The sequence below is a fragment of the Gymnoscopelus braueri genome, assembly GCF_963280865.1.
Source record: "Gymnoscopelus braueri genome assembly, chromosome: 22".
Taxonomy (NCBI): Eukaryota; Metazoa; Chordata; class Actinopteri; order Myctophiformes; family Myctophidae; genus Gymnoscopelus; species Gymnoscopelus braueri.
Window position 1 is genome coordinate 47,253,238 of NC_137624.1, and position 14,176 is coordinate 47,267,413.

Here is a 14,176-nt window from a genome sequence, read left to right on the forward strand (position 1 = left end):
ACTAAGCTTCAAACCTCCCAAAACAAACTGATTCGGCTACTCCTCGGATTGGGGCCCATGACCCACCTTTCTCCCACCCATTTTGCCAGCCTAGGCTGGCTCAGGGTGGAAGACAGGGTTAAACAACAAAAAATGGGACTGGCCTTCAAAATTGTAAATGCAAATTTGCCCGATATGCCCCCAATTCCCGCATATCTGAGTAAATACCTCCAAAAGGTTAGCGACACCCACAGTCACAATACCAGAGGGAGCGTTAACAACAATTTGGTACCACCCACCCATAAATCAAACATGGGCAAATTCTCCTTCTACAGCACTGCCACCCAGGATTGGAATAGTCTAACTCCATCCCTCAAAAAATGCAGTTCGCTGGGCTCATTTAAAAGAGCCTTAAAAAATCACCTTTCAGGAGGCCAAAGGTGGAGGTAGTACCATTTTCCCGTTAGACAGCAGACCCCCCCCCCCCTGTTCTTGTACATATTTTTTTCCCCCTCTTTTTTATTTTTTTTGTTGTACATAGTGTTATATATTGTTTTTGACTGTTTATTTTGTAATGATATTTGAACTGTGGTGCCACTATATATGCCTATGAATTAAATACCAAGGCCCTCATTGGAAACAAGTCCGCAAGGACTTTTATGAACGGACCTGTTAGACAAAGTATTTTAAATGTAACTGTGCTGTTTTACATTTTTTGCCTAATAAAATATTCAATCAATCAATCAATCAATTGTTATTCCGTGCATCGCGCATGCATGCTTACGACGGGGGAGAAAAAAAAGAGGACAGGACAAACCCACACACACCACAGAGGAGTTTGGAGTTGACAGAAAGAAAGAGAGACAGCTGTAGCGTTGCATCTGTACTTTACATTTCACCATGGTGATGATAATAAACAAATGGAAAAATTAAAACCCTCCCGCTTCCTTCAAAAGTCTGGAAATATTTTGGCTTCCCAGTGAATTATGAGGGCACCCGACGTGTTGTTGACAAAACTGCTACCGTTTGTCGATTATGCTCCACACGAGTACCGTATCCCAGCTCAGGAAACACGTCAAATATGGGGACGCATATTCACAGGCATCACAAAGACATAGATCTGGCCAGTAAAATGATGACACAGCCAACAATTCCAGGCTCTTATAGAGCCAAACTCCCACATCTTTTGACGATAATGAGCTTCTTCCCCACATTTAGCAAAGATAATCTTGTTGTTCAAAGTGATAGAGTTCTCAACAGCAGGAGACATTGTGACAGCTCATTTAGATTTTATTTAGTTATAGAACTTCACAAGAATGTTGTTAACTCATCTTAAAGAAGAATCTGAAAATGACAGTTGTTGTTGGGGCATAAAACCCAAAGTTTATATTGTTGATGTCAAACTTTTTGTTATTCTCATTCTCATGTGTTATTATTCAAATAAAAGTGACTTATTGAGAAACATGTGTTTTTCTTTACAAATCAAGACAATAGCCTAAATTAATAATCATAGCCCTCAGTGCTGAAAAAAAGGATGTTTAAAAAAAATACATCGTATTAAAAATAAAATCAAATTGTGGATTAGGCGTATCGTGACACCCCTAATGCGCGCGCGCGCGCGCGCATTAGGGGTAATTAACTGACCTTATGATGATGATCTGACCTTAACTGACCTTATGGTGATGATCTGACCTTAACTGACCTTATGATGATGATCTGACCTTAACTGACCTTATGATGATGATCTGACCTTAACTGACCTTATGGTGATGATCTGACCTTAACTGACCTTATGATGATGATCTGACCTTAACTGACCTTATGATGATGATCTGACCTTAACTGACCTTATGATGATGATCTGACCTTAACTGACCTTATGATGATGATCTGACCTTAACTGACCTTATGATGATGATCTGACCTTAACTGACCTTATGATGATGATTTGACCTTAACTGACCTTATGGTGATGATCTGACCTTAACTGACCTTATGGTGATGATCTGACCTTAACTGACCTTATGATGATGATCTGACCTTAACTGACCTTATGGTGATGATCTGACCTTAACTGACCTTATGGTGATGATCTGACCTTAACTGACCTTATGATGATGATCTGACCTTAACTGACCTTATGGTGATGATCTGACCTTAACTGACCTTATGGTGATGATCTGACCAAAGTTCATTTCCACGTTGTTGACCTGGGCGATGAAGATGGCGGCCAGCGCCTCGTAGAGCGCCGTGCCGTCCATGTTGATGGTGGCGCCCACAGGCAACACGAACCTGGTCACACGCTTGTCGATGCGGTTGTTCTCCTCCAGGCATTTAAACGTCACCGGCAGCGTGGCTGAGCTGACAGAGACATGAGACACGTTTAGGACAGAGACAAGAGACACGTTTAGGACAGAGACATGAGACACGTTTAGGACAGAGACAAGAGACACGTTTAGGACAGAGACACGTTTAGGACAGAGACATGAGACACGTTTAGGACAGAGACAAGAGACACGTTTAGGACAGAGACAAGAGACACGTTTAGGACAGAGACATGAGACACGTTTAGGACAGAGACAAGAGACACGTTTAGGACAGAGACATGAGACACGTTTAGGACAGAGACATGAGACACGTTTAGGACAGAGACAAGAGACACGTTTAGGACAGAGACAAGAGACACGTTTAGGACAGAGACATGAGACACGTTTAGGACAGAGACAAGAGACACGTTTAGGACAGAGACATGAGACACGTTTAGGACAGAGACATGAGACACGTTTAGGACAGAGACAAGAGACACGTTTAGGACAGAGACATGAGACACGTTTAGGACAGAGACATGAGACACGTTTAGGACAGAGACATGAGACACGTTTAGGACAGAGACAAGAGACACGTTTAGGACAGAGACATGAGACACGTTTAGGACAGAGACATGAGACACGTTTAGGACAGAGACAAGAGACACGTTTAGGACAGAGACATGAGACACGTTTAGGACAGAGACAAGAGACACGTTTAGGACAGAGACAAGAGACACGTTTAGGACAGAGACATGAGACACGTTTAGGACAGAGACAAGAGACACGTTTAGGACAGAGACACGTTTAGGACAGAGACATGAGACACGTTTAGGACAGAGACATGAGACACGTTTAGGACAGAGACACGTTTAGGACAGAGACATGAGACACGTTTAGGACAGAGACATGAGACACGTTTAGGACAGAGACAAGAGACACGTTTAGGACAGACACAAGAGACACGTTTAGGACAGAGACATGAGACACGTTTAGGACAGAGACATGAGACACGTTTAGGACAGAGACAAGAGACACGTTTAGGACAGACACAAGAGACACGTTTAGGACAGAGACATGAGACACGTTTAGGACAGAGACATGAGACACGTTTAGGACAGAGACATGAGACACGTTTAGGACAGAGACACGTTTAGGACAGAGACATGAGACACGTTTAGGACAGAGACACGTTTAGGACAGAGACATGAGACACGTTTAGGACAGAGACATGAGACACGTTTAGGACAGAGACATGAGACACGTTTAGGACAGAGACATGAGACACGTTTAGGACAGAGACACGTTTAGGACAGAGACATGAGACACGTTTAGGACAGAGACAAGAGACACGTTTAGGACAGAGACATGAGACACGTTTAGGACAGAGACATGAGACACGTTTAGGACAGAGACATGAGACACGTTTAGGACAGAGACATGAGACACGTTTAGGACAGAGACATGAGACACGTTTAGGACAGAGACATGAGACACGTTTAGGACAGAGACATGAGACACGTTTAGGACAGAGACAAGAGACACGTTTAGGACAGAGACATGAGACACGTTTAGGACAGAGACATGAGACACGTTTAGGACAGAGACAAGAGACACGTTTAGGACAGAGACATGAGACACGTTTAGGACAGAGACAAGAGACACGTTTAGGACAGAGACATGAGACACGTTTAGGACAGAGACATGAGACACGTTTAGGACAGAGACACGAGACACGTTTAGGACAGAGACATGAGACACGTTTAGGACAGAGACATGAGACACGTTTAGGACAGAGACACGAGACACGTTTAGGACAGAGACACGAGACACGTTTAGGACAGAGACATGAGACACGTTTAGGACAGAGACACGTTTAGGACAGAGACATGAGACACGTTTAGGACAGAGACATGAGACACGTTTAGGACAGAGACATGAGACACGTTTAGGACAGAGACATGAGACACGTTTAGGACAGAGACAAGAGACACGTTTAGGACAGAGACATGAGACACGTTTAGGACAGAGACATGAGACACGTTTAGGACAGAGACATGAGACACGTTTAGGACAGAGACAAGAGACACGTTTAGGACAGAGACATGAGACACGTTTAGGACAGAGACATGAGACACGTTTAGGACAGAGACACGTTTAGGACAGAGACATGAGACACGTTTAGGACAGAGACACGTTTAGGACAGAGACATGAGACACGTTTAGGACAGAGACATGAGACACGTTTAGGACAGAGACATGAGACACGTTTAGGACAGAGACATGAGACACGTTTAGGACAGAGACACGTTTAGGACAGAGACATGAGACACGTTTAGGACAGAGACAAGAGACACGTTTAGGACAGAGACATGAGACACGTTTAGGACAGAGACATGAGACACGTTTAGGACAGAGACATGAGACACGTTTAGGACAGAGACATGAGACACGTTTAGGACAGAGACATGAGACACGTTTAGGACAGAGACATGAGACACGTTTAGGACAGAGACAAGAGACACGTTTAGGACAGAGACATGAGACACGTTTAGGACAGAGACATGAGACACGTTTAGGACAGAGACAAGAGACACGTTTAGGACAGAGACATGAGACACGTTTAGGACAGAGACAAGAGACACGTTTAGGACAGAGACATGAGACACGTTTAGGACAGAGACATGAGACACGTTTAGGACAGAGACACGAGACACGTTTAGGACAGAGACATGAGACACGTTTAGGACAGAGACATGAGACACGTTTAGGACAGAGACACGAGACACGTTTAGGACAGAGACACGAGACACGTTTAGGACAGAGACATGAGACACGTTTAGGACAGAGACACGTTTAGGACAGAGACATGAGACACGTTTAGGACAGAGACATGAGACACGTTTAGGACAGAGACATGAGACACGTTTAGGACAGAGACATGAGACACGTTTAGGACAGAGACAAGAGACACGTTTAGGACAGAGACATGAGACACGTTTAGGACAGAGACATGAGACACGTTTAGGACAGAGACATGAGACACGTTTAGGACAGAGACAAGAGACACGTTTAGGACAGAGACATGAGACACGTTTAGGACAGAGACATGAGACACGTTTAGGACAGAGACATGAGACACGTTTAGGACAGAGACATGAGACACGTTTAGGACAGAGACATGAGACACGTTTAGGACAGAGACATGAGACACGTTTAGGACAGAGACACGTTTAGGACAGAGACATGAGACACGTTTAGGACAGAGACATGAGACACGTTTAGGACAGAGACATGAGACACGTTTAGGACAGAGACAAGAGACACGTTTAGGACAGAGACATGAGACACGTTTAGGACAGAGACACGTTTAGGACAGAGACATGAGACACGTTTAGGACAGAGACATGAGACACGTTTAGGACAGAGACATGAGACACGTTTAGGACAGAGACATGAGACACGTTTAGGACAGAGACATGAGACACGTTTAGGACAGAGACAAGAGACACGTTTAGGACAGAGACATGAGACACGTTTAGGACAGAGACATGAGACACGTTTAGGACAGAGACATGAGACACGTTTAGGACAGAGACATGAGACACGTTTAGGACAGAGACATGAGACACGTTTAGGACAGAGACAAGAGACACGTTTAGGACAGAGACATGAGACACGTTTAGGACAGAGACATGAGACACGTTTAGGACAGAGACATGAGACACGTTTAGGACAGAGACATGAGACACGTTTAGGACAGAGACATGAGACACGTTTAGGACAGAGACAAGAGACACGTTTAGGACAGAGACATGAGACACGTTTAGGACAGAGACATGAGACACGTTTAGGACAGAGACAAGAGACACGTTTAGGACAGAGACATGAGACACGTTTAGGACAGAGACATGAGACACGTTTAGGACAGAGACATGAGACACGTTTAGGACAGAGACATGAGACACGTTTAGGACAGAGACATGAGACACGTTTAGGACAGAGACATGAGACACGTTTAGGACAGAGACATGAGACACGTTTAGGACAGAGACATGAGACACGTTTAGGACAGAGACAAGAGACACGTTTAGGACAGAGACATGAGACATGTTTAGGACAGAGACATGAGACACGTTTAGGACAGAGACATGAGACACGTTTAGGACAGAGACACGAGACACGTTTAGGACAGAGACACGTTTAGGACAGAGACATGAGACACGTTTAGGACAGAGACATGAGACACGTTTAGGACAGAGACAAGAGACACGTTTAGGACAGAGACATGAGACACGTTTAGGACAGAGACATGAGACACGTTTAGGACAGAGACATGAGACACGTTTAGGACAGAGACATGAGACACGTTTAGGACAGAGACAAGAGACACGTTTAGGACAGAGACATGAGACACGTTTAGGACAGAGACATGAGACACGTTTAGGACAGAGACACGTTTAGGACAGAGACATGAGACACGTTTAGGACAGAGACAAGAGACACGTTTAGGACAGAGACAAGAGACACGTTTAGGACAGAGACATGAGACACGTTTAGGACAGAGACACGTTTAGGACAGAGACACGTTTAGGACAGAGACAAGAGACACGTTTAGGACAGAGACAAGAGACACGTTTAGGACAGAGACAAGAGACACGTTTAGGACAGAGACATGAGACACGTTTAGGACAGAGACATGAGACACGTTTAGGACAGAGACATGAGACACGTTTAGGACAGAGACACGTTTAGGACAGAGACACGTTTAGGACAGAGACAAGAGACACGTTTAGGACAGAGACAAGAGACACGTTTAGGACAGAGACATGAGACACGTTTAGGACAGAGACAAGAGACACGTTTAGGACAGAGACATGAGACACGTTTAGGACAGAGACACGTTTAGGACAGAGACACGTTTAGGACAGAGACAAGAGACACGTTTAGGACAGAGACAAGAGACACGTTTAGGACAGAGACATGAGACACGTTTAGGACAGAGACATGAGACACGTTTAGGACAGAGACAAGAGACACGTTTAGGACAGAGACATGAGACACGTTTAGGACAGAGACACGTTTAGGACAGAGACATGAGACACGTTTAGGACAGAGACATGAGACACGTTTAGGACAGAGACATGAGACACGTTTAGGACAGAGACATGAGACACGTTTAGGACAGAGACATGAGACACGTTTAGGACAGAGACATGAGACACGTTTAGGACAGAGACAAGAGACACGTTTAGGACAGAGACATGAGACACGTTTAGGACAGAGACATGAGACACGTTTAGGACAGAGACATGAGACACGTTTAGGACAGAGACAAGAGACACGTTTAGGACAGAGACATGAGACACGTTTAGGACAGAGACATGAGACACGTTTAGGACAGAGACAAGAGACACGTTTAGGACAGAGACAAGAGACACGTTTAGGACAGAGACAAGAGACACGTTTAGGACAGAGACATGAGACACGTTTAGGACAGAGACATGAGACACGTTTAGGACAGAGACATGAGACACGTTTAGGACAGAGACATGAGACACGTTTAGGACAGAGACATGAGACACGTTTAGGACAGAGACACGTTTAGGACAGAGACATGAGACACGTTTAGGACAGAGACATGAGACACGTTTAGGACAGAGACACGTTTAGGACAGAGACATGAGACACGTTTAGGACAGAGACATGAGACACGTTTAGGACAGAGACATGAGACACGTTTAGGACAGAGACACGTTTAGGACAGAGACATGAGACACGTTTAGGACAGAGACATGAGACACGTTTAGGACAGAGACATGAGACACGTTTAGGACAGAGACACGTTTAGGACAGAGACACGTTTAGGACAGAGACACGTTTAGGACAGAGACACGTTTAGGACAGAGACATGAGACACGTTTAGGACAGAGACATGAGACACGTTTAGGACAGAGACATGAGACACGTTTAGGACAGAGACAAGAGACACGTTTAGGACAGAGACATGAGACACGTTTAGGACAGAGACTCGTTTAGGACAGAGACATGAGACACGTTTAGGACAGAGACATGAGACACGTTTAGGACAGAGACACGTTTAGGACAGAGACATGAGACACGTTTAGGACAGAGACAAGAGACACGTTTAGGACAGAGACATGAGACACGTTTAGGACAGAGACAAGAGACACGTTTAGGACAGAGACATGAGACACGTTTAGGACAGAGACACGTTTAGGACAGAGACATGAGACACGTTTAGGACAGAGACATGAGACACGTTTAGGACAGAGACTCGTTTAGGACAGAGACATGAGACACGTTTAGGACAGAGACATGAGACACGTTTAGGACAGAGACATGAGACACGTTTAGGACAGAGACACGTTTAGGACAGAGACATGAGACACGTTTAGGACAGAGACACGTTTAGGACAGAGACATGAGACACGTTTAGGACAGAGACATGAGACACGTTTAGGACAGAGACATGAGACACGTTTAGGACAGAGACATGAGACACGTTTAGGACAGAGACATGAGACACGTTTAGGACAGAGACATGAGACACGTTTAGGACAGAGACATGAGACACGTTTAGGACAGAGACAAGAGACACGTTTAGGACAGAGACATGAGACACGTTTAGGACAGAGACATGAGACACGTTTAGGACAGAGACATGAGACACGTTTAGGACAGAGACATGAGACACGTTTAGGACAGAGACATGAGACACGTTTAGGACAGAGACATGAGACACGTTTAGGACAGAGACATGAGACACGTTTAGGACAGAGACATGAGACACGTTTAGGACAGAGACAAGAGACACGTTTAGGACAGAGACATGAGACATGTTTAGGACAGAGACATGAGACACGTTTAGGACAGAGACATGAGACACGTTTAGGACAGAGACACGAGACACGTTTAGGACAGAGACATGAGACACGTTTAGGACAGAGACATGAGACACGTTTAGGACAGAGACACGTTTAGGACAGAGACATGAGACACGTTTAGGACAGAGACAAGAGACACGTTTAGGACAGAGACAAGAGACACGTTTAGGACAGAGACATGAGACACGTTTAGGACAGAGACACGTTTAGGACAGAGACACGTTTAGGACAGAGACAAGAGACACGTTTAGGACAGAGACAAGAGACACGTTTAGGACAGAGACAAGAGACACGTTTAGGACAGAGACATGAGACACGTTTAGGACAGAGACATGAGACACGTTTAGGACAGAGACATGAGACACGTTTAGGACAGAGACACGTTTAGGACAGAGACACGTTTAGGACAGAGACAAGAGACACGTTTAGGACAGAGACAAGAGACACGTTTAGGACAGAGACATGAGACACGTTTAGGACAGAGACAAGAGACACGTTTAGGACAGAGACATGAGACACGTTTAGGACAGAGACACGTTTAGGACAGAGACACGTTTAGGACAGAGACAAGAGACACGTTTAGGACAGAGACAAGAGACACGTTTAGGACAGAGACATGAGACACGTTTAGGACAGAGACATGAGACACGTTTAGGACAGAGACAAGAGACACGTTTAGGACAGAGACATGAGACACGTTTAGGACAGAGACACGTTTAGGACAGAGACATGAGACACGTTTAGGACAGAGACATGAGACACGTTTAGGACAGAGACATGAGACACGTTTAGGACAGAGACATGAGACACGTTTAGGACAGAGACATGAGACACGTTTAGGACAGAGACATGAGACACGTTTAGGACAGAGACACGAGACACGTTTAGGACAGAGACATGAGACACGTTTAGGACAGAGACATGAGACACGTTTAGGACAGAGACACGTTTAGGACAGAGACATGAGACACGTTTAGGACAGAGACATGAGACACGTTTAGGACAGAGACATGAGACACGTTTAGGACAGAGACATGAGACACGTTTAGGACAGAGACATGAGACACGTTTAGGACAGAGACATGAGACACGTTTAGGACAGAGACAAGAGACACGTTTAGGACAGAGACATGAGACATGTTTAGGACAGAGACATGAGACACGTTTAGGACAGAGACATGAGACACGTTTAGGACAGAGACACGAGACACGTTTAGGACAGAGACACGTTTAGGACAGAGACATGAGACACGTTTAGGACAGAGACATGAGACACGTTTAGGACAGAGACATGAGACACGTTTAGGACAGAGACACGTTTAGGACAGAGACATGAGACACGTTTAGGACAGAGACAAGAGACACGTTTAGGACAGAGACAAGAGACACGTTTAGGACAGAGACATGAGACACGTTTAGGACAGAGACACGTTTAGGACAGAGACACGTTTAGGACAGAGACAAGAGACACGTTTAGGACAGAGACAAGAGACACGTTTAGGACAGAGACAAGAGACACGTTTAGGACAGAGACATGAGACACGTTTAGGACAGAGACATGAGACACGTTTAGGACAGAGACATGAGACACGTTTAGGACAGAGACACGTTTAGGACAGAGACACGTTTAGGACAGAGACAAGAGACACGTTTAGGACAGAGACAAGAGACACGTTTAGGACAGAGACATGAGACACGTTTAGGACAGAGACAAGAGACACGTTTAGGACAGAGACATGAGACACGTTTAGGACAGAGACACGTTTAGGACAGAGACACGTTTAGGACAGAGACAAGAGACACGTTTAGGACAGAGACAAGAGACACGTTTAGGACAGAGACATGAGACACGTTTAGGACAGAGACATGAGACACGTTTAGGACAGAGACAAGAGACACGTTTAGGACAGAGACATGAGACACGTTTAGGACAGAGACACGTTTAGGACAGAGACATGAGACACGTTTAGGACAGAGACATGAGACACGTTTAGGACAGAGACATGAGACACGTTTAGGACAGAGACATGAGACACGTTTAGGACAGAGACATGAGACACGTTTAGGACAGAGACATGAGACACGTTTAGGACAGAGACAAGAGACACGTTTAGGACAGAGACATGAGACACGTTTAGGACAGAGACATGAGACACGTTTAGGACAGAGACATGAGACACGTTTAGGACAGAGACATGAGACACGTTTAGGACAGAGACATGAGACACGTTTAGGACAGAGACATGAGACACGTTTAGGACAGAGACATGAGACACGTTTAGGACAGAGACAAGAGACACGTTTAGGACAGAGACAAGAGACACGTTTAGGACAGAGACAAGAGACACGTTTAGGACAGAGACATGAGACACGTTTAGGACAGAGACATGAGACACGTTTAGGACAGAGACATGAGACACGTTTAGGACAGAGACATGAGACACGTTTAGGACAGAGACACGTTTAGGACAGAGACACGTTTAGGACAGAGACATGAGACACGTTTAGGACAGAGACATGAGACACGTTTAGGACAGAGACACGTTTAGGACAGAGACATGAGACACGTTTAGGACAGAGACATGAGACACGTTTAGGACAGAGACATGAGACACGTTTAGGACAGAGACACGTTTAGGACAGAGACATGAGACACGTTTAGGACAGAGACATGAGACACGTTTAGGACAGAGACATGAGACACGTTTAGGACAGAGACACGTTTAGGACAGAGACACGTTTAGGACAGAGACACGTTTAGGACAGAGACACGTTTAGGACAGAGACATGAGACACGTTTAGGACAGAGACATGAGACACGTTTAGGACAGAGACATGAGACACGTTTAGGACAGAGACAAGAGACACGTTTAGGACAGAGACATGAGACACGTTTAGGACAGAGACTCGTTTAGGACAGAGACATGAGACACGTTTAGGACAGAGACATGAGACACGTTTAGGACAGAGACACGTTTAGGACAGAGACATGAGACACGTTTAGGACAGAGACAAGAGACACGTTTAGGACAGAGACATGAGACACGTTTAGGACAGAGACAAGAGACACGTTTAGGACAGAGACATGAGACACGTTTAGGACAGAGACACGTTTAGGACAGAGACATGAGACACGTTTAGGACAGAGACATGAGACACGTTTAGGACAGAGACTCGTTTAGGACAGAGACATGAGACACGTTTAGGACAGAGACATGAGACACGTTTAGGACAGAGACATGAGACACGTTTAGGACAGAGACACGTTTAGGACAGAGACATGAGACACGTTTAGGACAGAGACACGTTTAGGACAGAGACATGAGACACGTTTAGGACAGAGACATGAGACACGTTTAGGACAGAGACATGAGACACGTTTAGGACAGAGACATGAGACACGTTTAGGACAGAGACATGAGACACGTTTAGGACAGAGACATGAGACACGTTTAGGACAGAGACATGAGACACGTTTAGGACAGAGACAAGAGACACGTTTAGGACAGAGACATGAGACACGTTTAGGACAGAGACATGAGACACGTTTAGGACAGAGACATGAGACACGTTTAGGACAGAGACATGAGACACGTTTAGGACAGAGACATGAGACACGTTTAGGACAGAGACATGAGACACGTTTAGGACAGAGACATGAGACACGTTTAGGACAGAGACATGAGACACGTTTAGGACAGAGACAAGAGACACGTTTAGGACAGAGACATGAGACATGTTTAGGACAGAGACATGAGACACGTTTAGGACAGAGACATGAGACACGTTTAGGACAGAGACACGAGACACGTTTAGGACAGAGACATGAGACACGTTTAGGACAGAGACATGAGACACGTTTAGGACAGAGACACGTTTAGGACAGAGACATGAGACACGTTTAGGACAGAGACAAGAGACACGTTTAGGACAGAGACAAGAGACACGTTTAGGACAGAGACATGAGACACGTTTAGGACAGAGACACGTTTAGGACAGAGACACGTTTAGGACAGAGACAAGAGACACGTTTAGGACAGAGACAAGAGACACGTTTAGGACAGAGACAAGAGACACGTTTAGGACAGAGACATGAGACACGTTTAGGACAGAGACATGAGACACGTTTAGGACAGAGACATGAGACACGTTTAGGACAGAGACACGTTTAGGACAGAGACACGTTTAGGACAGAGACAAGAGACACGTTTAGGACAGAGACAAGAGACACGTTTAGGACAGAGACATGAGACACGTTTAGGACAGAGACAAGAGACACGTTTAGGACAGAGACATGAGACACGTTTAGGACAGAGACACGTTTAGGACAGAGACACGTTTAGGACAGAGACAAGAGACACGTTTAGGACAGAGACAAGAGACACGTTTAGGACAGAGACATGAGACACGTTTAGGACAGAGACATGAGACACGTTTAGGACAGAGACAAGAGACACGTTTAGGACAGAGACATGAGACACGTTTAGGACAGAGACACGTTTAGGACAGAGACATGAGACACGTTTAGGACAGAGACATGAGACACGTTTAGGACAGAGACATGAGACACGTTTAGGACAGAGACATGAGACACGTTTAGGACAGAGACATGAGACACGTTTAGGACAGAGACATGAGACACGTTTAGGACAGAGACAAGAGACACGTTTAGGACAGAGACATGAGACACGTTTAGGACAGAGACATGAGACACGTTTAGGACAGAGACATGAGACACGTTTAGGACAGAGACATGAGACACGTTTAGGACAGAGACATGAGACACGTTTAGGACAGAGACATGAGACACGTTTAGGACAGAGACATGAGACACGTTTAGGACAGAGACATGAGACACGTTTAGGACAGAGACAAGAGACACGTTTAGGACAGAGACATGAGACACGTTTAGGACAGAGACATGAGACACGTTTAGGACAGAGACATGAGACACGTTTAGGACAGACACATGAGACACGTTTA

At 45.2% G+C, this 14,176-nt stretch overlaps 1 protein-coding gene across 1 annotated transcript in view; it reads right to left on the reverse strand.

Moving 5' to 3' along the window:
• LOC308079089 (excitatory amino acid transporter 1-like) overlaps positions 1 to 14,176 on the reverse strand; it is a gene marked incomplete at both ends in the record, with an annotated part of 69,329 nt that overhangs the window by 27,155 nt on the left and 27,998 nt on the right. The window contains one exon of the mRNA XM_080420429.1: positions 2,146 to 2,340. Within this exon, the coding sequence (XP_080276555.1) occupies positions 2,146 to 2,340 (195 nt within the window). The remainder of the gene's footprint in view (positions 1 to 2,145; positions 2,341 to 14,176) is intronic.